The sequence below is a fragment of the Aquila chrysaetos genome, chromosome 4 (assembly GCF_900496995.4).
Source record: "Aquila chrysaetos chrysaetos chromosome 4, bAquChr1.4, whole genome shotgun sequence".
NCBI lineage: Eukaryota > Metazoa > Chordata > Aves > Accipitriformes > Accipitridae > Aquila > Aquila chrysaetos.
In genome coordinates, this window is record NC_044007.1 from 67,973,933 (window position 1) to 67,998,739 (window position 24,807).

Sequence of the window (24,807 nt, forward strand, 5' to 3'; positions counted from 1 at the left end):
CTTGCTTGCAAGCAACTCTGTTACAGTTACCCTAGAGCAAGTGTTGCTGTCATGACAAATCTCTTGTCAAATAAAAACTTCAGTGAAAGCACATGCATTTCCATTACAGCTAACAATTCTAGACATTCCCGGCAGAGCTGACATTCCAAGAAACTACATACAGGGAGAAACCGTATGGACAGCTCTAAATTTGTCTAAAGCTTATTCAAGAAGTTGTTAAAATGCAAAATACCTGTGATGTCTTCATAATTTTTCATTTTAAACTTTCTTCAACATGAAGCACACAGATAGTAATTAAAAGGTACATTTTTAAATACAAGGTTAAAAATATGTATCAAAAAAGGCTTTAAGTTCCTATTAATATCTAAACTAGAAGGTAGTATTACACAGCTACTGCTGCACTATGAATGTCACCTTTTAGACAGCGGTCATAGGCTAACATCACTTCAGGGCACATCCATATTTTGATCCAATCCGCACAGGGCAGCAATACCCCCCCAGTCTGTCACTTCTCTCTTCATTGTTCTGGCACTCCTAACCTCACTGATGACAGTAAGCGGAGCAAGACTTTAAGCTCACTGATGCAGTGACTAAGTCTGACGGACAGTAAAACAAATTTTGTAAGGTAGGGAAGATGTGGGCAGGGACTTCAGAAATGCACACAACCTAAAAACACGGGGACAGTATATATGGTGCAGAGGATGGAGAAGCCGGAACAGACAGGATCACTGGGATCATCAACCAGAGGTTGGGTTCTGGAGCAGATCACCATTCCAGAAGATCTCAATGACTTCATCAGTCTATGAGATTGGATGTCCAACCACTAAGCTGGTTTTTTTTCTGTCCTTTGGCCTTGGTTGACTTAACTACTCTTGATTCATACGAAGAAGATGATGATGAAAATGAAAATGAAGGCGTCCAGAAAGAGGCAGCAAGAAAACTGGCACTAAAATTTTAATACTAGCATTCAGTCTGGAACAGCGACCCACTCTAACAAGTCAGCATCTGCTCCAGTTGGCAGTACTCATGATCCTGTTCCTGCCTTTCCATCCTCTACACCATATTATACTACACTGTCTCTGAGTATTTGTGTGCACTTCTTAAGTCCCTGCCCACATCACCCCTCTACCACAGTATTTCTTACAGGAAGAACTGCTTTGCTATCCATCATACCAGCATCTTGACACTTTTCAGGAGTGTAATCTGTAAATATCAGGGTATGCCTGCATGAGACACCATCATTTGTTTAATTTGGTCCTAGAGATGTGAATTGCTCTACTGGTATCATAAACAGAAGCAGACATTCTCAAACACACGTAGATTATGCGTAGAAAGAATGCAGTAAAACCCAAAAGACCACAAAGACACGGCAAGCAGTCTCAGACACATGCTGGAATTTGAGACTTCATTTTAAATACCTTGAAAACAAGTCTTGCGCCTATGCTTACTATATTCATATCACTGTATATATGACAGTGGTTTCATATATATTTAAGACTATCATAAACCATGCCCTGCTGCTGAAAGGATATACCCCCTCCTTATCCCTTCATGATACAAACACTTGCACAGTTGCTCTGTAGCCTAAATCTGTGTTAACACCAGCCACTTTTGGAAAAGTAAATTAATTCAGATCACTGCATGCCTGCAGACGACAGCAGAAGAAAAGCTCACAAAAGGCAGCAAATGGTATTAAATGCACCATTCTGGTCTCCAGTGCAAGAAAAGACCAAAGCTGCAGGTAAATTCAGCAAATTAATATTGATAAAACTGCTGCCACCTTTACCAACCACTAAGAGAAGAAAAGAGCACTAAAACTGCTGTGCTGCTAAGTCTAAAACCAGACTGAAGCAGGTAGTTTTTGAATCCTGGACTCAACTAAGTGTCTTGGATCTAGAAGCTGCAAAATAGAGAAGAGAATGTCTGGAAAGCAAACTGAGAGAAAGGAAGAGAGATAGCATGAGGAGTCAAAAGAGGAAAGAGGGGCACTGCTCTGGGTTACAAGTTGAAAATTAATGGAAAAACCCAGGCCTTATCTCATTTTTCAAACATGGGGTTTTTCTATTTTTGTTTTAGCACATCAGGGGAGGAAAAAAAAGGAAGAATATCCTACAGGCAAGACAGTGCAGTACATGAAATAGATTACATGTGAGGTTAAATGGGCCTTCATACATTATTTAAATCAACCAAGTAGTTTCACGCTAAGTTTCAAGACATAAGTTAAACTGCACAAAAAACTTTAAATCTGTAAACCTCACTTCACTGGCACAGACGTTTATCAGCATTCCTCACAGCTTTTTGCCTTAGATACATTCATAATGCTCTGCTTGTACAAACATCCTGTGCTTAGCAAGTAGAAGCTTTTATTGGCCATTTTACCAACAGACACACTTTCCACCTCACAGCAAACTTAAACAAGAAGTAACGCAGCGTCTTCTCCGGCATACTAAGTCAATAGAGCAATACAGGTCACATAAAAATGTAGAAAGTCACTGAAAATTGTTATTTGATTCCTCTTGACTTAAAGCCATTCCCTTTCAGGTATCTGGTAGCTGAACATGTGCAAGACATTCATTTTTACCTCTTTATTTTGCACTTCCCCTACAGATACAATGAAAATACCACTTCATTTACCACCACTCTTTTGCATTGACTGTGGGTGTCAGTTAAACAAAAGAAAAAAGAAGCTACAAATACCTTGTTTCTGGAAGTTATAATTTGCTTAATAACAATTCTGTCTGCTAACACCAGCACCTTTGTGACAGAAGAAAGCAACAACCTTGCAGCTTTTACCACACCCGTTTTGTCGGTAAAGATTGTTATGTGGCTATCAGATTCTGGATGATCTAAGCTTGCCACGTCCGTAAGCTGTGCAATTGTTTCACCTAGAGGGAAGAAAGAAATAATTAACATTGCATACTTAGAAGAAAGATACTGGGCCATTAAACAGTCTTAACTTTTACCTTTGAGGGATAAAACAACAGTTTCAGAGCTACCTACTTTTTATTCCACTTCACTTCCTTCTACTGACTGTTGGTGGCACCCTCTCCATATTTAAATTTGGACTATTACTCAATACTGCCTCATTCTTCCATCTGTAACATACACTGATTTTCTTACAGTAGTCTATAGATATTTGAGGTGCAGGGGGTGGAGCTGGGGAGTGTGAAGGGAGAAAACATTCATGGGAGGTATTTTGCCAATTTTAATAGCAAAAGTCAAATCAGTGTCGACACTTGCAGCATCAACACACTGAAGGAATGAAATGCAAAGGAAGAACTACAAATTCCCCTCCACTTTCCAAACTTCAGTTAGTATTCCTATAATTTATGGATTTCCTACTCCTGTAGAAGTCTTCAGGCATGAAGAATAAAGACATTCCAAACAGTAACTTTATAACTTATAGGACTGAAGTATTATAATGAGACTACTGCACTTAGGTTCAAAGGAGGGCCACCAAACAGTATGTTGTCAGACATGGGAGAGAAAAAAAGGCAAAGCAGCACTGATTTTCAGTTCATAAGCATCTCTTTATTCAACTAGCATTTTATATAGTAATAGTTAAATAAGACTATTTGACCACTTATTTTTTATGTGGTTAAAAATTCTACAATCCAATGCAGCCAGTGGATCTCCTTGTCCGAGAAAAATCACAGGCCCCTATCCAATTAAATCTTCTGGAGTACCCTAGATAATAGCTTAATAGAGGAAAGGTATAGAGCAGTTTCCTATTCCACAACCACAGGACAACTGCAGGGAGACTGAACTCAGGCAAGCTCCGAGACATGCTTTTTGTTGGCATGCAAGACAAGATGATCAACCCACAACTAACCTGCAGATCATCCTTGAAGATAAAATCTAGGACATTTGATTGAGTCCCCTATGACTCATCTTCAAAACCTCAACTAAGGTAATTCACCTAAGCAGACAAGATATTCCAAAAGCCTGATAAAGCCAGAGGTCCCATATGAGGAATCTGAAGGTGCATTATTACTCTGGAAATACCACACACAAATACTATGGAACATGGAAGGCCTGACAGTCCTTCAAACTACAGAGCTCCACACTTCATAGTATTTATGTATAGATTTCTCTCCTCTGACAACTGTAATCCCTTGAGCTCCTAAGTTGCCTGAAGAGGTATTGCACTATGGCAAAGAACTCCCAGTACTTTTGCTTGGACAAGGCCAGGTCATAAAAGCCATGCTACAAAAAATCAGAAGGTCTCTCTAGTGTAAGTATGCAAATGTGATAAACAGACTATGCTCTGACATGGTGAGTTCCACAGCTGAAGGTCCTGAAAATGAATAGAAGCAAGAAGAATTATAAAAGTACAGCTATTATCCAAACAGTGAGGGCAGCCAGATGTCCTACAGCTTCACTGTCAGTGTAAGTCTCCAGTCAGGCACAGAGATCATTTAACAGGAAAACAGATTGGCCATTGCCTTCTCCACAGTCAAACTGATTTCAGTTCAGGCCAATCTCTAGTTGGAACTGTTCAACTTTGTCAGCAGATTAACCCCCATCTCTTCCTTTGACTTCAAAATACATGTGACAACATAAAATGCTGTAGAAACACAGAGAGAACAACTACAATAGATGTAAAGTGCTTTTGGTAACCAAGGAAGAATGCACAACATCGTTATCCCATTTCTTATGCTGTGGGATTCACCTTCTTGAAGATGATTATCAAGCCTTAAGTGAAGCATCTAGTCAAAGAGTAATTGGAGAACATGGAAAGAGCTGCAACATCTGCCTGTCAAAAGCTCCAGACAGCCCTAGAAACGTGAGATTTTTGACAACAGAACAAAGGCTTCCTTCTCTGCCTGCAGGTCTGCAACTACAGAACAGGAATGGTGCCCTGGGAGTAAGCTATGAGGAACAAGACCTGTTAGGGTAAAAAGACTGATCTAGGGACTACTGAAGCCAGCTGGGCATACACAAGTCCATGGGACACATCTGAGAGTGTCAAAGGAGCAGTTCAGTGTCACTATATTTCTGCTATGATGCCTGAAAGATTGTGACAATTGGGACAGATTTCCAGTGATAGAAAGGCAACTGTCACACCCATCTTCAAGAAGGGTAATAAGAAAACTTCAGGCAATTAAGGGCTAGTCAGCCTCATGTCAGTCTCCAGGAGTATTATTAAAATCATCTTGGAAGCCATTACCACATGAAGCAGAGAAAGGCAATTGGGAAGAGCCACCACAGACCAGCAAGGGTGAGTAGTCCCTTATTGACCTGAATGCCTTCTATAATGAGATGAGGCTGGCTCTAGAAAAGAAAGTAATGGATGCTGTGTATCTCAACTTTAGCAAGGCCTCCAACATGATCTCCCATAGTGTCCTTATAACTAAATCATAAGATATGAACTGGGTAAGTGAACAATAAGGTGGGTAGAAAATGGACCTGACTGTTGGGCTCGGGGATGGTGATAAGTGGTACAAAGTCCAACAGCAGTCAGTTACCAGTGATGTCCCTCAGGGACTGATACAAGGCATCAAAACTGTTCCTTGGATGATGGACCAGCATGTTCAGCAAGTGTGTGAACAATACCAAACTGGGGGAGTGTCTGATACGCTGCAGGACAAGGCTGCTGGACAGAGGGACAGGCTGGAAAGATGATCTGACAGGAAGTTTGTGAAGTCCAACAAAGGCAGTAATACCAAGTCCTGCGTCTGGGCCAGGATAACACCACGCAACAGTACAGGCTGGGACCAGCTGCCTACAGAGAACCTTTGTGGGGAAAGCCATGGGGGTCCTGGTGGACAAAGAGTTGAACAGGAGTCAGCAATGACGGCCAGCTGCATGCTGGGCTGTTAGCAGGAATGTAACCAGCAGGCTGCAGAAATGATTCTTCCCTTCTGGTTGGCACTTGTGAGACAGCACCTGGAGTACCATGTCCAGTTCTGGGCTCCCCAGTACAAGGGACAACACTGACATAGTGGAGCATGTGACATAAGAGGGGAGGTTGAAGGAAGCGGGTTTGTTCCATCTTAAGGAGGTAAGGCCAATGGCAGAGTTTACTGCAGTCTACAACTACCTACCTGATGGGTGGATATGGAGAAGACAGAGACAGACTGCTCCCAGAGGTGCGTGATAGGGCAAAAAGCAATGAAAAAGATGTAAGAAAATACTTTTGCCACTGTAAGGGTGGTCAAACACTGTAAGAGGCATAAAAGAAATTGCACAGTCTCCATTCTTGAGTTAAACGTCCCTTCCAAGCTAAGTTATGCTGTGATTCTATTTATCCATTTTAAATTTTTTGTTTTCAACCTTCTTAATTTAGTCCTTCTCTGTACTAAAAGACAAGGCAAAAAACAGGAGAGCGCTATTTATTGCTTCCATTTTAGTCCATGTCTTCCTTTAGGGCTATGCAGTCAACTGGCAGAGAACACTGAAAATGTTATGACACTAACTCATTCTTGACATGTGTTTTCTCTTTTAAATTAACCAGTCTTGCCTAGTTTTGGAGGGGAAAAAAAAAAAAAGAACAAATCACAGATGGGCATCTAAAAATGTGCTTCTTTGAGTTACATTCCACTACTATACTGTCACTGTAAACACTGACACAGTGCAAGACTAACGTTAGGCAAAATCTGCTACATGACCCTTTGCAGCGTTTTATGATTCTATTTTGAGTCAATCAAATTACAAGGTTTATTATAAGGAAATAGTCATAACAAGTCTGAAACACTTCAGATCACTGATTATACCCTTCACAAGAGACAGATACAACATCTGTCATCCTTCAAAGCCTCTGCAGGATATGCAATTGATTTAAAGACCCCCTACTTCCCTTAGCAACTGAGACGCTTAATGTTCTAAATCCTTTCGTGTTGAAATCGTATCTTCCACATCTAATGAAGTGTCCCTTTAATTTTTGAGGCACAATCTAATTTATTGGCTAAAAAGAAGTATGGACAGCTCTACAACATCCTCTGTTCTAAACAGCAAGGGCTTTCTGCTGCCATCAGAACATGGGCTTCTTTTCTACAAGTCAATATGCTCGGCTATAATTGGCCAGGAGATTTTATTGGCTTGCTTGGGAACACAAAAGTTGTTCAAAATAGCATTTGATCAACTGTGTTCAGAGACTGAATTCAGAGGACAGTTATCCATAAGAATTTATCTGCACAAAGGACTGCCTTACCTTGTCCAACACTTAACAGCCCACAGAGATACTGGCACAAAAAAAAAACCCCATCAAACAAAAAACCAGCAGCAAACATGTTTGATACACTGAATTTCCCATGTAAGTCTTCAGTTAGATCTCAAATGGATAGCTCAGAGAGAATAACTGACCCATGCCAAGGTAAATGTGAGGCTTGACAGAAAAGTAAACAGTCTGTATCTTCACTTCTGTAGATTGAGGCACATTACTGCGTAACAGGAAATAAATCTTACAATGTAAAAAAAGTATAGCCATTTGGTGAGAGAAAACACTGCAGACTATTTTTAGATTCTGAGCTCCTCCTGGATACACTGATAGGGAGAAAAAGCACTTGGCTACAGCATAACTGGCAAGTCAAGAAATAGAGACCCAGACTGCACTGCTCCTCTAGCAGCTGAGATTATCGACGTAAACTTTGGCAATTTTGGCTTGTCAGCATTTTACTTGGATCTCTGAAGAGAAAACACATGCTTCACATAACAAATGGAATGTTTTCAAATTAGGACATTTCTGTTTGCTGCCAAGTTTACTGGAGCGACCATGAATTTTCAGTCTGAAGTTTATCTAGAATAGTCCTTCAAATCACAAAAACAATCATTCATCACCAGCATGTTTCTAGACATTGCAACTCATTGTTGAGGGATTTTCAGAGAATTTCTTCAGTACCATGCCTAATTTCTAAGCTTTTTTTTTTTTTCTTTTAAATCGCAAATATAGAATGAACTGCATCCCCAAAATCTGAGGCCAGCACAGTGATCCAGCAAGAAATACACCAGCTAGGACAGCAAAAGGCAAGTTTCTCAGGCTTCTGAAGTTATTTAAAAGATAAAAACCAAACACCCACCCACAAGTCCACTGTTTAACTCAACAGATCAATTTTAAGTACAGTAACCCATGTCTTGGAGTAGAGTACTACTCCTTTCTGCAGTCATCAAGACATTAGTGTTGAAGGGTCACTTATTTGCCTCCACATCCGCAAGCTCAAGATTGTCTCCCTAAAGCCAGACTAAGCAGAGCCTGTCACACCTGTAGGTACTTTCACCTGCTTAAACAAGGAATTTCCCATGATCCAAAGGTATTTGAAAGAAAAAACAAAAAACCCACCACCACTAACAACAAAAGGAATGTTCTTCTAGGTACCATCTTCCTGAAGGCTGTACTGCAGATGTAAGAATATACACTTACTAAGAGCCACTGAAATATCATGCAAGGAATAGTACTGAATATCTAGAAAAGTTGTTTCTAGCATGACACTGACATTCTCTTACAGTATCAGAGAATATAACCCACTGTTCACCTAGACAGAGGCTTCTGGGGGGAGAAGGGTGACAGCAGGCAACTTAATTATCTATACTTCACATTCAATACACACACAGAGCAAGTTTGCAACAGAAGTTGAATCCAGCAAAAAGGCAAGTATGATATGATCTTCATGCTACTGAGGGGAGTCATCAGATGACTGATGTGAGTCATCTTACTGAGTCCTGATGAAATATGGGTTGACACTGACCTTCATTCAGACATTCAGATTTAGAACGCAGTGACCTCAATAACGTAACACTCAAATTACTTTAAATACTCTACTGTTCTAGCTTGAGAGCAGTAAACTCTGAAGTTGTATTCTCAACACTCTGCTCTTTGTCTGTAGTAACATCAAAAAACAAAGAGCAGTCAGGTAATTCCTTGTGGCAAAATATCCTCTAAAAATCAAAGCCAACACACAATTCCATTCCCTGTCCATAAGATGACAGCAATTTAAGTAAGTGACAAAATCAGGTAACAGATCAGGCCTTGAATGAACCAGCGGAAGAGGGTTAAGCAGTTAAATAAAGTTCTTACATTATTCCTGACACTAAAAATAGTGTGCCAAAAACGGCACAAGCACAATTTCATGAGTAACTACATACCTGCTCTCCTTGCCTCAATGCAAGCAACACTCATTTCCTCTTTCAATTCATGATTTTCATTGGCTATAGCTTCACCTACTGTTACAAATCTTCCAACTGCCAGGTTAACTGCTTGGCCCACTCGCTGAATTGCTTGCAGAGTCTTGTCTGAACGCTTTGGTTTATCCTTATGATTAATAAGAGTAGTTATCTGTGAACAAGAAGAGTTAATTATTAGAACTGTATGCAAGAAGACATTTTAACTTCAGTATTAAAGGCAAGTTTTGAACTGAACTCAGTAATAGATTTTTACCATACTTCACTAATAAAATTTAATGTTGAGTCATGAGGTATCATTTAACTTCTCAGAGAATTTAAAAAAAAAAAAAGTATTTGGAGTATAATTAAGTTTGCTCATCTGCTGTGATCTCAGCTTATCTCACATCTCAAATGAACTGAGGGATTCTTTTTTTTTTTTTTCCCCCCTCCCATTTGCAGTATTAAAATAAGCTGCCCGAGGTCACTCAACAGGCTTTCACATTACAGACACAGTAAAAGCTGAGGAGTCCAATAGCAGACATATCAACATTGGTTTGGGTTTGCCAGTATTGGAAATCTACAAAGTTTCTGTACTGCCAGGTAACTAAACACACTCATCAACTAGGATTTGGGAGCTTTGGCTCTTTTTACTGAAATAAGCCTCTATAAATGACATTTTACCCAACTGATTAAGGCCTGCTTTAATAAAGAATGAGCAGTGGCACAGACTTTACACAAAAAGAAGAACTGTTTGTCTTTTAGAAATATTCTGAAGTATTCCAGCCCTCCCCCCATTAAATTATCCACTGTACTCAAACATCCTCAATTACACATGTTTTCTAGAGTTTAGAAAAAGGTTGCCATTTAGATGCAAGGTATCAGTAGTTAAACAATTTGTGAGGACATTCTTATTCTGAACTCCACACCCTGTATCAGCTTTTCTGCCCGGTACTACATTGCGCTATACATGCCTTCTTGGATCACACGGACCAGAGATTGGCTGCATGAAGGCTGCAGGAAACTGAAGATTTGCCCAACACACCAAACATGAGGAAACAAAGAGATCCCTCTCCCACCCAAAGAGAAAGGCAGGATTGCAGAAGTAGCTTCTCGACCAAGGCATTAAATAAACATGAGAACAGTATGCAATCCTGCCACTCAGAATTAATTAATTACAAACTGCATTACAAACAGTATAGGAGTTTTACATTTTTGGTATGATAACCATTTTCTATTGAGATGCAGGACAGAAGTTAAACTCTGTAGTTTTAAACATCCTAAACCAGCATAAAAGCCATCATTGCTGCCAAGAAAGATAGTCCTGCCTGTCCTTTTCTCCCTCTCTCATTTTTGCAATGAATTTATCTCATGTGGGTTAAACCTGAGTTGTAGAGAAGGTGATGTTTGTTATTTTAGCTTTCCTCATAATCAGTTGCCCAGTCCAGGTCATTGCATAGCTGTACGAATACTTTTGGTGGCAAAAGGGAAAAGGTACAGACTGGAGAGAGAAAGATGGGCAGAAGCGCTCCTTTCAGCAGCAGCGTGGTTTAAAAAGCCCACACAACTGCATTGTAAGACACATCCCCAGGAGCTCAAAGATGTCTGCTGAGAGAATCTCAGAATTCCACAAATTACTTAAGTGTTTGAACACCTCAGCTGTATCAGCTTAATCATAGATGTCTTTGCCTGTTCTTCAAAAAACCATAAATCATCATTCACTCATACATTCTCCTACCAGTCAAGTCTACGGTAGAGCATAGAAGCTGTTCCTGTAATGCTCACATTTGATCCAAGGACAGAGCAGGAAGCAGTGTAGGAACTGTTCTGCTTTGCAATTTGATCAATGCCCAAGGCTTACCCTTCAGATATCACTGAGTTGTATTTCTGGGAAAAAAAATAGTGGTGTTTTTTAACACCTTACTGGGGGCTGGTTTTGAATGCCAGGAGCTGGTTTAGTCAAGTTTGCAGTATTAAACTCTTTGCAATGGAAAATGTCAATAATTCATAGAGCACTTTGCAAAAAAAAAAAAAAAAAAAAAAAAAAAAAGCCAGAAAAAGCTAAGAACTACCCCAATAAATAGTGCTGTCCTACCAAAGGACTGCTATGGGAACAGAAAAGTATTTTGTCCTGGTACAAAACATCACTACAGAAATGCATCATCTGCCCACTGCCTTCTTATATATGCCCTACTTCTCCAACTTGTACCTAAGCCACAAGCTCTAAAGGAAGGCCCCTTTCTAGAATTCATACAACAAATCTGTCCCTGTAAGAGTCCCCTAGTTCACCAAACTTCAACCCCAAAGCCTATGAACCCCTGATGCCCATCCAGTGAAATATCATCTTACAATGAAAACAGAGTATACTAAACAAACATCTGAACACCTTCAGGTTCATTCTAGAGGAGGAATGACATTCCCCAAAACACACAATTACCATCACTTCAGTGGAAATTCAGATTAATATCAAATGGATATTAAAAACAGCTGCACTTCGCAGCTCTCCTGAATTCCTGCACTGTAGATGCTTTAGGTATACCAAACTATCAAATACCTGAGAGCAGCTGATCTAACAATCCCAGCTGGTGAATTCTTGACTAGTTATGGGCAGCAAGCCTACAGAGAGCATTAGACCAAACACTGAAGAAAACCAATTTGATAGAGGATCACAACTTTGTTTCCTCAACTGATTTTTAAGCAAACAGCAACACAGTGCTATGCAAACAAAGGGCTAATACTACATTCATAGTTACTGACTTCTCAAAAGTATATATAAAATAACGCTGGCCTAAGACAAATAGAATACTAGTTGGATGCACATCCTGGCTGCAAGCTTACCTCCCACAGCATTTTATACCAGTAGAAGTTTAAACATGTTCTGCATAACCCTGAAAAAATGCATATCCAACTAACACTGCAGAGTGAAAGGAATCCCACTGTCTCTTAAAAATCATCAAGGGCATTTTAATCCCATATGTTACTGTAGAGGTATGCAAATTATAAAAGTCATGAAGATGTCACAGTTTAAGTTGCTTTAATGAAGTCTTAAAAAACATTTTCAGAAACACTTTCATTTGAGACATGGGTGAAGTTTACAATTCTATCACTTCTTTAGCACTCTCAGAGGGGATTATCAGTTTTGCAGAAAAAGACACCTCCTATACCCCCCCACATAAGGTGAAGCAAGAATCAGCAGCTGTTTTGGCAGGTCATCACCAGTGTCATCTTAACCTAACGAAGTTCAGCAAGGCCAAATGCAAAGTCCTGCAACTGGGTTGGGACAATGCCCAGTACCAATGTAGCTGGGGGGTGAATGGATTGAGAACAGCCCTGCAGAAAAGGACTTGGGGGTACTGGTGCATGAAAAATTGGACCTGAGCCAGCAACACGTGCTTGCAGCCCAGAGCGCCAACTGTATCCAGGGCTTCATCAAAAGAAGCGTGACCAGCAGGTCAAGGGAGGTGATTCTGCCCCTCTACTCTGCTCTAGTGAGACCTCACCTGCAGTACTGCTTCCAGCTCTGGAGTCCCCAGTACAAGAAAGGCATGGACCTGTTGGAGCAGGTCCAGACACAAAAATGATCAGAGCGATAGAGCATGTCTCTATGAAGACAGGCTGAGAGAGTTGGGGTTGTTCAGTCTGGAGAAGAGAAGGGTCTGGGGAGACCTCACTGCAGCCTTTCAGTATATAACGGGGGCTTATGAAAAAAAAAATGAAGATACTTTTTACCAAGGCCTGTAGTGACAGTACAGGGGATAATGCTTTTAAAGAGGGTACATTTAGACTAGATATAAGGAAGAAATTCTTCACTGTGAGGGTGATGAAGCACTGGAACATGTTGCCCAGAGAAGTTGTGGATGCCCCATCCCTGGAAGTGTTCAAGGTCAGGTGGGACAGGACTTTGAGCATCCTGATCTAGTGGAAGATGTCCCTACCCATGGCAAGGGGTTGGACTAGATGGTCTTTAAAGGTCCCTTCCAACCCAAACCATTCTGTGATTCTATGACGTACTCTAGACACCCACTGGAGTAGCTTGTATATGCAGCTTAAACTCAGTTTGGAAGCCTATGGTTATACACAGCAGCTGAGGCTTTGCAAATACCTCCTGGAATAATGAACTCTTAGCTAGGTAATATAATTTCTTCTTTGAGTCACTAACTTAGGGCCACTACAGTAACTACCCTAACATTAGAACAGAGGGAATTTTGTTGAGCTCCATCTTCCCCCCCACCCCGAGATGTTAAAAACTGTATGGATTGCCAGTTAAAAAACACTGTGAAAGAACTAAAAGAAGTTGGTCGAGAAGTTTGAAACATATCAAGACAAAGAGCTTCAGGTAACACCTATTTCAAGGGTGATCAACATTAGGTAGCAAATGCAGCCTGTACTAATATAGTAAAATTTGCATAGGATGTTTGTTACAAAAAAGTAAGTAACAAACAGCCCTAAAATAGGAGTAGGTAAGTCGTGATAAAAGAAAGAGATACAGGAAGATATGAAATATGTATCAGCTAAAGGAAAAAGGGCTGCCTTTGGTTCTGGAAACACAAATTAGACATATAATGTAAACCACTTAATAACATCAAAGGCATGAGGAAAGTTCTTCAGATACAGATGGGCTTCTCAACCTGCCACCTGCAGAAAACATTGCTGTGCAAACAAGGAGAACATCTAGTACTGAGAAATATCTTTCTCTTTCCTTCATGAAGTGTTAACAGTGACAGGTATATACTCAGGTATATCCTCCATTTAAAATAAAGTTACAAAAAAGCAGAGGTAATAGCAACTACAGTTCAGATGCTTTTTGAGACTTAATCAAACTTATAATTAATAATCAGGGTTAAAAAAATAACAAACAAGATCTTAACTGAGCAAGGAGAGGAATTTCACTGGTATGTTAAGCGACAAACTGAAGTAAACTGTGATGCTAATAAGCAGCACAAAGATTATTTAACCAGTTCAGACAATAGTAAAAAAAAAAAAAAAAAATCTCTAAGCAGTACAACTGGAGGGGTGTTGGGGAGAGGCATACAATACCATTTGCTTCAGGATACAAATAAAGCAATGAGCATTAAAAGGCAATAAGCCAGGCTTCTAAAATAAAAAATAAGCAAAGTTTTTGGTCCCAACTTTTAAACAACATTAAAACAAAGATATAAAATTGGACAAGTTAAATGGAGAAAAGCAAAGACCCACAAGAAACCTAACAAGGAACTTTCTCCCCAGTGAACAACCACCTCCTCCAAAGATACCCTAAGAGCCTATCAAAAACTGAATTAGTGAAAACTTCCAGAGTTAAAGGATATTTCAGATTTCAAAGAATTGGTTTCCCCCTGCAGCCCATCCAGCTGCAACCAGACCAGAACTACCACTGTTGTGTTTCTTTCAGGTTTTTTTTAAAAGAAGAAAACCCCTGTGACTTCAAGAACATTATTATCTAAGCTCTCCATTTAATCTGTTGTATTCTGATCATGTATCACCCAGTCACTAACATCTGTGGTGTTTGGGCAGGAGTTAACAGCTGAAAAGATTACCTGCAAGTCTCTTTGAACAAGAGCAATACGTTACATGCTGTTTACTTAAGGATTTACTGATCAGGTCCTAGAAAGGAAACAGTCCTTTTGATGGTACTTACGCTCTGTTTAATGCCAGCTCTTACACTATTTCCATGGAATGCTTATCTGAGATTTGAGACAATCAGTTTAGAAGTGTGCAGTCTCAAGAAACTCTCAGTTACAATCTTTTGTCACTTGTTACAAACAGCCCGAGAAAAATGGCATTTTGCCAAGTACTTTACTGGAACTAACATATATAGCCATAATGTATCAAGATGTACTTCATACTTAAGGAAACAAGCTCAGTTGTGGCAGTTTTCGAGCAGCTGGTTTCATAGCTTTTTGATGGCCTTCAGATACTGACATTTAAGTCGTTATATGCTTCATGCACAGGAAGCATCATGACAGCATGCTTAGCTAAAAATATTCTAATGTCTATTTATTATCAGTGTAATTAAGTCTTGCATGACAGAATTAAGTGATACTTAAGAGACTGGGTTTCGGAAAGTATTTATAGACAACTATAAATAAAACCAGGGGAAACATAGCTATTTCACAGCCACTGCTACAGACACAAGAGTTAAACTGAGAAGTCATGTTGGAAGATACCCTACCCACCTCCCTCCCTGGGTAAATACCCACATTGTACATAGGATGATTTAGACTCTCAAGAGTAGTACTTGTTACAGCCTCACAGTAATCGGTTTTCCTGCTAGCAAAAATATTCAAGATGTTTCCTCTATGCAATGAGAATTAGCATCCTTCACAGCTCCTCTTCCATTTTGTGTATTTTCTGCTTTCTACCTTCCATTAATTTCATAATGGTAGAAAACTCCTTTCTGAAAAAAACATAATACCAGGAACAGAAAGCCTTTGCTAAGAAAGTGCAATAGCACTACATACTAGTGAAGAAGGTACAAACCCCTACAACAAAGGTGTGCTGTAAAGTAAACTTAGTTACATTCGATAGGACATGTAGAAAACTCAGCCAAAAAGCCCTTTGCCGCACTGCTCATACTTTCATTAGTTCATCTTGAGTTTGGGGGCAGGAGGGAACTTCTAATATTACATTTGAGGTACGGTCTCTCATTAGTCTTGTGTACTACTTAAAGACAAACAGGTCTTCAGACTCATTTAGCCAGACAGCAGGACACATTGTTCCAACACTCACATCTGCTACAGAATACAACCATACGTGTGAGAGAGCACAGGAGCAGCAGCTGGCATTCGACATCCAGTCCATAAGGGCTACAAGCAGAACTGTCACATAGACTTCTCATCACAAAAGACGAGCCTCAGAGATCTTGAGAAGCGAACAAGGATTACCTGCTTACCTGCCCTAGAAATCAAAAGTCTGATAAGATCAGATGCCTGTCCAGGCATAAATGAAAGTCTTACTAAGCACTTTCTACAATTTCAAGCACTAAAATATTTTTTAGAAGTCTGGCTAACATGCGGATTTTTAGAATTGGAAAGCTTTATCTTCCTACTCAGTTTTAATTTTGCAGAAAAATCCCACAAATAAACTGTGTAGAAACTCAACTTTGGAAGTTTTCAAAGGCTGGAAAAGATTAACCAAAATGAAATGCAACTGCATTAATTACTAATGTGCTAGTTAACTGTAAGAACCCATATTCTATTTATCCAAAAAACGTTATTTGAGACAACTGCCTCTGCTTTACAGAGACTTGAACCAGAACAGTTTCTTCTACACGTTTATTATTCAAAAGGGGCAACCAACCCCTTTTTGCAGAAGTTGTGCAGACCTCAATGCATCATTCAGGACTCTAAGTCACCACTTCTGTAAAAGAACAGCTTCCAAGGCAGTGGAAGATCCTGCCACCCCCTATTTACATATTTTCCTCATACTGCCTATGCACTGGTGTCTAGAATGGCAGTACGAATACGCTGCGTGTCCAAGACTGCTGAGTTGTTATGCTTGTGGCATTGAGACTGTTATAGTTGTATCTTTACCTGAAGGCTTTTAAAAAGCATCTTCTCACTGCTTTTGTACACATCTTTCACAAAAGCCTTCAGGGAAGCAAATGAAATAAACTACTTTAACAACCTGTAAGCTGGTTGACTTATCTGTGGGCAAATGCTAACATGCTTAGAGGAGCCTCAGGCAACCTTTCACGTGTAGTGTCTAACAAGCTGATAAGCCACCTCTGAAAAGGAAGAAGGAACAATCCAGGACCTGCAGGGACAAGCTGACAAGCAACACAAGAACAGCCCTACCAAATCAGATCACTGGTATACCTAACCTAGCATCTTATCTCCTATAGTACCCAAACACGGGTGCCTAGAAAGGAGCATGAGAATAAAACATGCAAATGAGACACTAGCTCTGTTGCAGTTGTAACCAGATTTTTGGTTAACTGCAAATTGTACATTTCATTTTAAAACACTGCAACATTTAACTGTGCACTTCTCACAAGCACAATAGCTTCAACAAGTAGAAAATATTATTTGGAAGGGGTGCGAACAGTCCTCTTCACCTCCTTCAGGTCTAGGCTTTGAAACCTACTCTTTGTAAAGTTTACCAGGAAAGACAAGTGTACACAACTTCAAATTCGAATACACACCTCAGATTATTAGTACCATTGCTATGTACTTGTTACACATTCTTGGAATTGTTAAGAGATCAAAAGAGAGGATTCAACTCACAGCAAGACTGTACTATAGTAGTGACTACCCTTTCTTTGTGCTGAATGCATTCCTAGAAAACCAAGGGCCCTTTAAATTTCAAGATCCAAACCAAACACCATCAAGCAAATGATTATCCGACATGTGATACAGATGAATTTGTTCAGTTGAGATGTGGTACTTTCATGACACCAATTTACCTCCTCCAGTGTGGGTTAACGTTGGGTTTGGGGAATTGTGAGTTTTTTCAAAGTAATCAAAACTCTGGAAACTTCAGATTTTTTTATTTTTTTTTTTTTTTTAGTGGGACTGCGTTATTTCCAACTTTTTCTGCAAGTTGTTGTGAAAAGGAACTCTGGAGAAACAAAAAAAAGGAATCAACACAGCTGACTAGTTCTTGCAACCTGTGGATTCTTAGATATTATGTGGAGGTTTTAATTGCTTGAATAATGTTACTAAAGTAACACTATTGTAGAGCAGAAATATGCTTGCTTTTTAATGTTCATTTTTCACAGACTCCTTAAAATCAGGGATCCCCAGTGATCTGCAGGTATGAAGCAGAAAAGTACACGAAAACTGACCTGCACTCCTGCCAGCCTCCCTTCTTTTTTCCACACACAGAAGAGAAGGATAAGGATCATTGGAGAATGCTCAGTGAGGCTTAACCACCGATGAAAGCTACCTTGTGTACTCTTATTGTCACGTGCCTTAGAAGTCAGAGGACTACCCTATCTTCCCCCCCCAAAAGGTATCTTCAGAATTTCTATAGAAATGAGTGATGATGATAAAGATCTTCATTTTCAGACAATGCAAGTTCGAGCTTCCTTCTGGTTTTTAAAAGATGTATGGAAATTTACAGACTGAAATTTGCACCTTTGAGCAACTTGACATGAGCTGGCAAAAATAGTTTTTCAAATTGAAAGTCCAATTTAACCTCTTCTGATCATCAACAAGTATACCAAACATCAAAAATTATGTATTTACCTACCTTAAAATGCATCAAAAAAATAAAATGGCCTTTACTGCGCTTTTCATTGTGAATTGGCTTTCTAACTCAACTGCTGTCTTGAAGTTTTCTGAAACGCACAACTACCTCACTAGAAAAAGTGAACATAAGCTAACAGACCAAACAGTTGGTTTCAGGGGTGTACAAGCCAGTACATTTTCCTCCCCTCCTGTTGCCCTCCAGTTCAGTATCTTCTTAGCCAAATGGGTAGATTTCATAAACGAACCTATTACCCTTTTTCATTCTGCACCTAGAAATCCTGGGCAGAAGCAAGCCTAAGTAAACAAAACCAACTCAGAGGGAAGTTCATTGTTTAAAGTGTACTTTCAGATGTGGTCAAAACAGATGCAGACATGTTTTCAGCACCAGAGAGATGCAAGTCTCAGAAATAACTTCATTTACTAACAAGATCAGGTAACCTCAAAACCAGAGACTGAACAGCAAATTATTATTGTGGCTTTCCTCCCTAACTTGCCTTTGTTAATGTACCTAACCTTCTACTGCTTGTGCAAACAATGCCCAAGCCAGCTCTGAGCTGCTTATTAAAAAAAAAAGCCACTGTTGTGGAACTAAAAATTCAGACGTCGTAATAAAGGATGTAACAGGGACAACACACTGATACCACCTGCAATTGTGAATTCTTTCTATTCAAGTTGGGATTGGCTCCTGAAGATGCAGGAAAAGTTGCTCGTTAGTCCCATGAACAGGCAGCTCCACTGGCACAGATACCAGCCATTCAATCCGTCTTGCACTGCATGTTGCAGACAGGAGGGTTCCTCCCACCTTTTTTAGAGACGGCTTCCTTAGCAGCATTTTGACATACCACTTCAATTCAGAGCAACACCTGGTATTTCATCTTGAAAAGCACATACTTGCCCTAGGGATTAACAGAGAAGTACAGTGTGCTCTGGAAAAGGCTATGCAAATCCAACTACTATCCACCTACGGAGCGTAAAACAAAACAAAAACTTCATATAATCCAGGAACTATTATCTTATTTATGTTAAAGAGCCTGTATATTCTTCTGATTGCTTCCTTGAAGAGCTCAAGGGCCACAAAAACTCATTCAGTTGGAAAGTTTAAGAATATTTAAATATAACATTGAGATACAATACAGAATCTTTGATAATTAAAAGGGAACATTACATACATTGGTCTATCTCCTGCATGTTAAGCACTTGCAACTTTGGACAATATTACCCTTCTAAACAATTTTCACACACACACACCACCAACCCAAAAACCACGTTTACAAGATTACGTTACTACAGCACAATTTTACTTCATTGTTATTTGAAAACACACGATTTGTGTGGTTGTAAGTGGTTATATCCATTCTGCCTAATACAAAACATAAATACAAAAATGTTTCTCTATGACAAAAGCAACTGCATAACTTTTTTTTTCTTTTTTCCATATACACCTGAGAGAACCTTAGGATTTCCTCATACATGATTTTTGTAACTTGTGTTTAGGAGCTATCTTACCATTTGAGAATTCATCTTATGTATAAAAACAATAAATCATACCATTCAGTGTCTAGAGTATATTAACAGTTACAAGTTGGCACTAGAGCCTGTATCACTACTCATTTACCCCACTAGCTTAAAACAAGGCTAGTGATGGAACACAATACAACACAATGAGTAAAAACTTTCATTTAAGGCTCTATCTAGCACGGGTTATGCTTTGTCAATGAATTAATAAACAAAATAAATCCATGCAGAAAGCCATAGGCTCATAGTACCATACAGTTTTACTGAACTATAATTACAGTTGTTTGCAATCATTAATTCATAATTCATCCTTTGGGGATTTCCCTACCTAATCTGTCTAAAACCATCTGTTAACAATGCTGAATAGCAAGAAAGCTGCTCTAATTCTTTTTGTGCAGGATCACTGTGAGGCGGTTTTGATTTAACACTCATTCTGCTTGAGAACTACAAAAATTTTTTTAATCTATAGAGAAGTCATTAATCAGATCTCATAAATTTGAAAGATAAGATTCCATTGAAAAAGAGCAATTGATTTTCAGCTATGTCAGTAAGAAGCATCTTACTTCAGCTACTTGAAATGTTAGTCTGACTCATTTATCACATCAAAGACTAAGGTACTGAACATTATAAACAGTAGCCAAGCTTAACTCGAAGCCAATTTCACCATCCAAGGGTTCACAGAAAAAAAAACCTGAAACCACAACTGTTTCATGGTAGTGCTGTTGCTCATGTGATAAAATGTTCAAGTGTAATTTTTCTTGTAAAGCAGAATATAATTAGTGACATTAACATCATTAATTATTAATGTAACAAAATAAGTTTCATTTACCTATTTAGGATATTCTAAGGTACTCCTGTGCTCCCTAGCATACCTTAAAAACTACAACTGTAAATTATTACCTATTACCCTTCCACTGTTTCATAACAACCTAGCTTCAATGACTAAATAGCTGTCAATTAAAAACCAGCCTTAGTAAAGGGAAACCTACAACCACATCAGCCCAGAAATTCAACTAGATACTGTGACTGAAGTAATCACATTATCTACAGCCAGATGATAAACTCATAAGATTAACTTTTCTGCATAAATCAAAGAGAAAGAATCAGGCTCCTTTAGGGGCACAGAGTACCAAGTGTAGGCTGAATAACAGTTGAGCTGCTGCAAGCTTCATTTTCCATTAAAAGAATTTGTATTGAGCAGAAGATTCATAATACAAACCACAAGCTCACAACTTAACCCACAATACCTATGGAACCAAAGGGAGAAGAGTCAGTGAGTTAGTGACTAATTGAAACTAATAAGGTGCAACTCTGTACCCAGGCAGCATACCATATGCTTCCAGACTCAACAGCAGTTAATGTGTATGACTCTGCATCCACGGCACAGTTTCTCTGTGGTACAGGATGTAAACTAAGAATAGTTTAGCAGGAGGTTTGCTTCACTCGGTACAAGTTACAACGCAAGCCTCTACGCCATAATTCATAATTTATTACTCAACAGTAGTGCCAAGTCTCAAGTGAGTACAAAATTAATTCACAAAGAAGAAAATCCTGGTGAAGGGGAGAAAGAGCTTCTTAAAGCTTGCAAGTTACCAGAATTTTGGAAGTACTGAAGGATAAAGGCTAGTACGCAAGAAGCACTTTAAAAGGAGTGCGCTCAGATTTTTTTTTTTTTTCTCCCCCCTCAGACGCACTGAAGAAAGCAATGAGTTTAAGACAAATATGGATTACCCTACTTTTTCCAAAAAGGAATTTTCCCATCCTCCAAAAAGAGTTACAAGGGGCAAAGTGCAAGCCCTGGCACCATACTGGAGTAAGAACAGCCAAAAAATACAAGAACCCTTTAGCACCTTAGAGGTGGGAAAGGGAAAGACCTAGAGGTACCAAAAAATGCCTAGTGAAACAAGGCAGCCAAGGGAATTGCTGGAACAAATCTCTCAGTGCATCTGCTGCATGGGAATGCAAATAAGTTGAAATGGATGAGAGCTTGGACTGAATGCTGAAATTCAGGAAGGAAATAAGACTACACATATTCCTTAATTTTATGAATGCTGTCCAGAGAGTACATGAGACACTTCTATTTAGTCTCTAAAGGAGAAAGAGAGAACACATTTGATTAGCAACAAGTTCAAAAGTAGGTAGGAAATGAGCCTGTACTGCAATACAATACTAGAACTACAGACATTCAAAGAGCAGCTTATACACAAGACTGATGCATGACGTGGAAGAAAAACAGATAGGGAAAATGTGGTGTTCCCCCCGCCCTGTTTTTGTAGACTTCCAAGAATAAAAAGCTAGTGATATCAAGTTAGAAGTCTAACAGTGCTCTTAATGTAGGACTCTCTTCTTCAGAGCTCTTAGCAAAAACATTAAGACAAATCCATGACTGAATATAGCTTTGCAGCTACAAATTTTAGAAGAAATGAACACTCATTGAAAGGTATCATGTGTGTGTATGTCACTTATCCTACCTCCTACATAGGTTTTGGCCGGTGTTGGCACCACACACGCGTACGTCCCCCAAATAATAAGCCTTATGAAGCTCCTTTGCTACAGCCAGAGGAAATATCTTTCAGTATGGAGACATACTAAGGTCCACGTCTACAAGTATATTGAAGAACTGAATGCAAGTTGCTGTTCAGAGTTCTGCTGCTACTGGGTACAACATGAGCAACCTAGTAGTCTCTAGTCACCTGAGGACTTCCAAGGCAACAAGACCACAAAACAGCTTCCCCAAAGACACTGCCAGCCTACAGACAAAATTCAAAGGCCAGTGTCATGGAACAGCAGCATACTGAACTCCATGTCTACAGCTTTATACTTCTCTTAAATGTCTCTCTCTGATAGAACGTGCTTGTTGAGTTCCATGGAGAATAACATCAGTTCCACTAAACTTACAGTAACTTACCAGCTATTACAGTCCTTTTCTTCAGGAGTTGTAACCCTGATGTACTCAGTTCCTTCCTTAAGACAACTCTGCCCCATCCCTTTGACAGAAAATAAGAACAGAGCAGCTATTCATATTTATGCTCAACTACAAAAGAAAGTAAAGTGATCCCTACTCCAGAATGTATCTATGTGATGTACTCGGAGAATCTGTGTGGAATCAAAGTGACTGCAGAAGAGGCTATGAAAATACTAGATAAAATGAACCGCAACAACTTGCCAACATTAGATGTTATTCACTAAGATTTCAGGTGACTCAAAGATGCAACAGATTATATCAACTTTCTCATGCAATCTCCTGCTTAAAACTAGATCGGCAGCTGAGGTTTGGAGGTTGCCCGACACTTGTACAGGGTAAATCAATACAAAAAATTAGGAAGAACAGAAGTAGTGGACAGCCAAATAAATACGATGTACTGGCAAAGACTTAACGTGATGTTTGTTAAAGGAATTCCTGCCTCACAAAACAACCAGATTTCTCCGTAGAGATTGCTGATTGCATCGATAAGGGGGCACTCTGCTGAAAGAAAACTAGGAAACAAAGTCCATACCAAAGGTTTCAAAGGACACCAAGCAAGTCTCTGAAAAAAATGAAGAACGCCCTTTGTATGAATATTTAACTAATTAAGAGACAGAATGATGAGAAGGAAGATGAAGGAAGGCAGGAAGTAAATGATTACTTACTTTAATAGAGGGAGATGACCAATGGAGTCTCACAGAAACCTGCGCTGGGACATAGATTATTCCACATGATCATAAAGAGGGAGGATAGATAAGCAGGTAATAAAATGATGAAAATTTGCCAGTGATCCTAAGTTATTCAGGACAGCAAAGATAAGATCTGACTACGGAATTGCAGAAACATCTTGCAACACTGACCGGGGAACAAAATGTCAGACAAAAAATCACTGTGGATTAAAGAGATGCAGATGGCAAAGTACCATCCTAGCTTCCTATATGAAAGCTAGGTCCTAGCTGACCATCACTCCTCAGCAGCAAGATCTTTTCACTATAATACATACCGCCATAAAAAAAAAATCAGACTCTTTTATGATGAAAGGGACTTCCAGGGTTACCTAGTCCAGCTCCCTGCTCAGACCAGGTCCATTTAGAGCATGTTGCTCAGGGCCTTGTCCAATTAGTTCTGAACATCACCAAAACTGCAGACTTTGTAGGTGCTCTGTGTACCTTATCCAGTGTCTGACCACCCTTACATTGCAAAAAGGCCTTTTCCTGTATCTCATCAGACTTTCCTATGTTCCAACTTCTGTCCATTGCTTCTTGTCCTACCACCATACATGTCTGTGATCAGCCTGTCTCGGTCTTCTCCATACCTGCCCATTAGGTGGGCAGTTGTAGACCGCAGTAAACTCTGCCATTGGCCAGACAAAAAAATCACTCCAGATTCAAGTGATACCGATGGGAAAGTACCATCTTAGCTTCCTATATAAAAGCTAGGTCCTAGCTGACCATTACGTCTGTCTTCCTGAGATAGAACAAACCCGCTTCCTTCAACCTCCCCTCTTATGTCACATGCTCCACTATGTCAGTGTTGTCCCTTGTACTGGGGAGCCCAGAACTGGACATGGTACTCCAGGTGCTGTCTCACAAGTGCCAACCAGAAGGGAAGAATCATTTCTGCAGCCTGCTGGTTACATTCCTGCTAACAGCCCAGCATGCAGCTGGCCGTCATTGCTGACTCTTGTTCAACTCTTTGTCCACCAGGACCCCCATGGCTTTCCCCACAAAGGTTCTCTGTAGGCAGCTGGTCCCAGCCTGTACTGTTGCGTGGTGTTATCCTGGCCCAGACACACAACTTGGTATTACTGCCTTTGTTGGACTTCACAAACTTCCTGTCAGATCATCTTTCCAGCCTGTCCCTCTGTCCAGCAGCCCTGTCCTGCAGCGTCAGACACTCCCCAACTCGCTGTAGGGGAGTTCACATGCCTGTTGAACATGCTGGCCCATCATCCCAACGTTCAGATGATTTGTAACAACATTAAGCAATATCAGCCCCTGTATCAGTCCCTGAGGGATGCCACTGGTAATTGACCAAAAAAAA

General features: G+C 39.8%; 1 protein-coding gene across 1 annotated transcript in view; it reads right to left on the minus strand.

Annotated features, from left to right (window-relative positions):
* Nucleotides 1–24,807, minus strand: part of CTNNAL1 (catenin alpha like 1) — a 61,555-nt gene that overhangs the window by 32,580 nt on the left and 4,168 nt on the right. The window contains exons 2-3 of the mRNA XM_030011345.2: nt 9,082–9,271; nt 2,698–2,885 (exon numbers count right to left, since the gene is read on the minus strand). Of these exons, the coding sequence (XP_029867205.1) occupies nt 2,698–2,885; nt 9,082–9,271 (378 nt within the window). The remainder of the gene's footprint in view (nt 1–2,697; nt 2,886–9,081; nt 9,272–24,807) is intronic.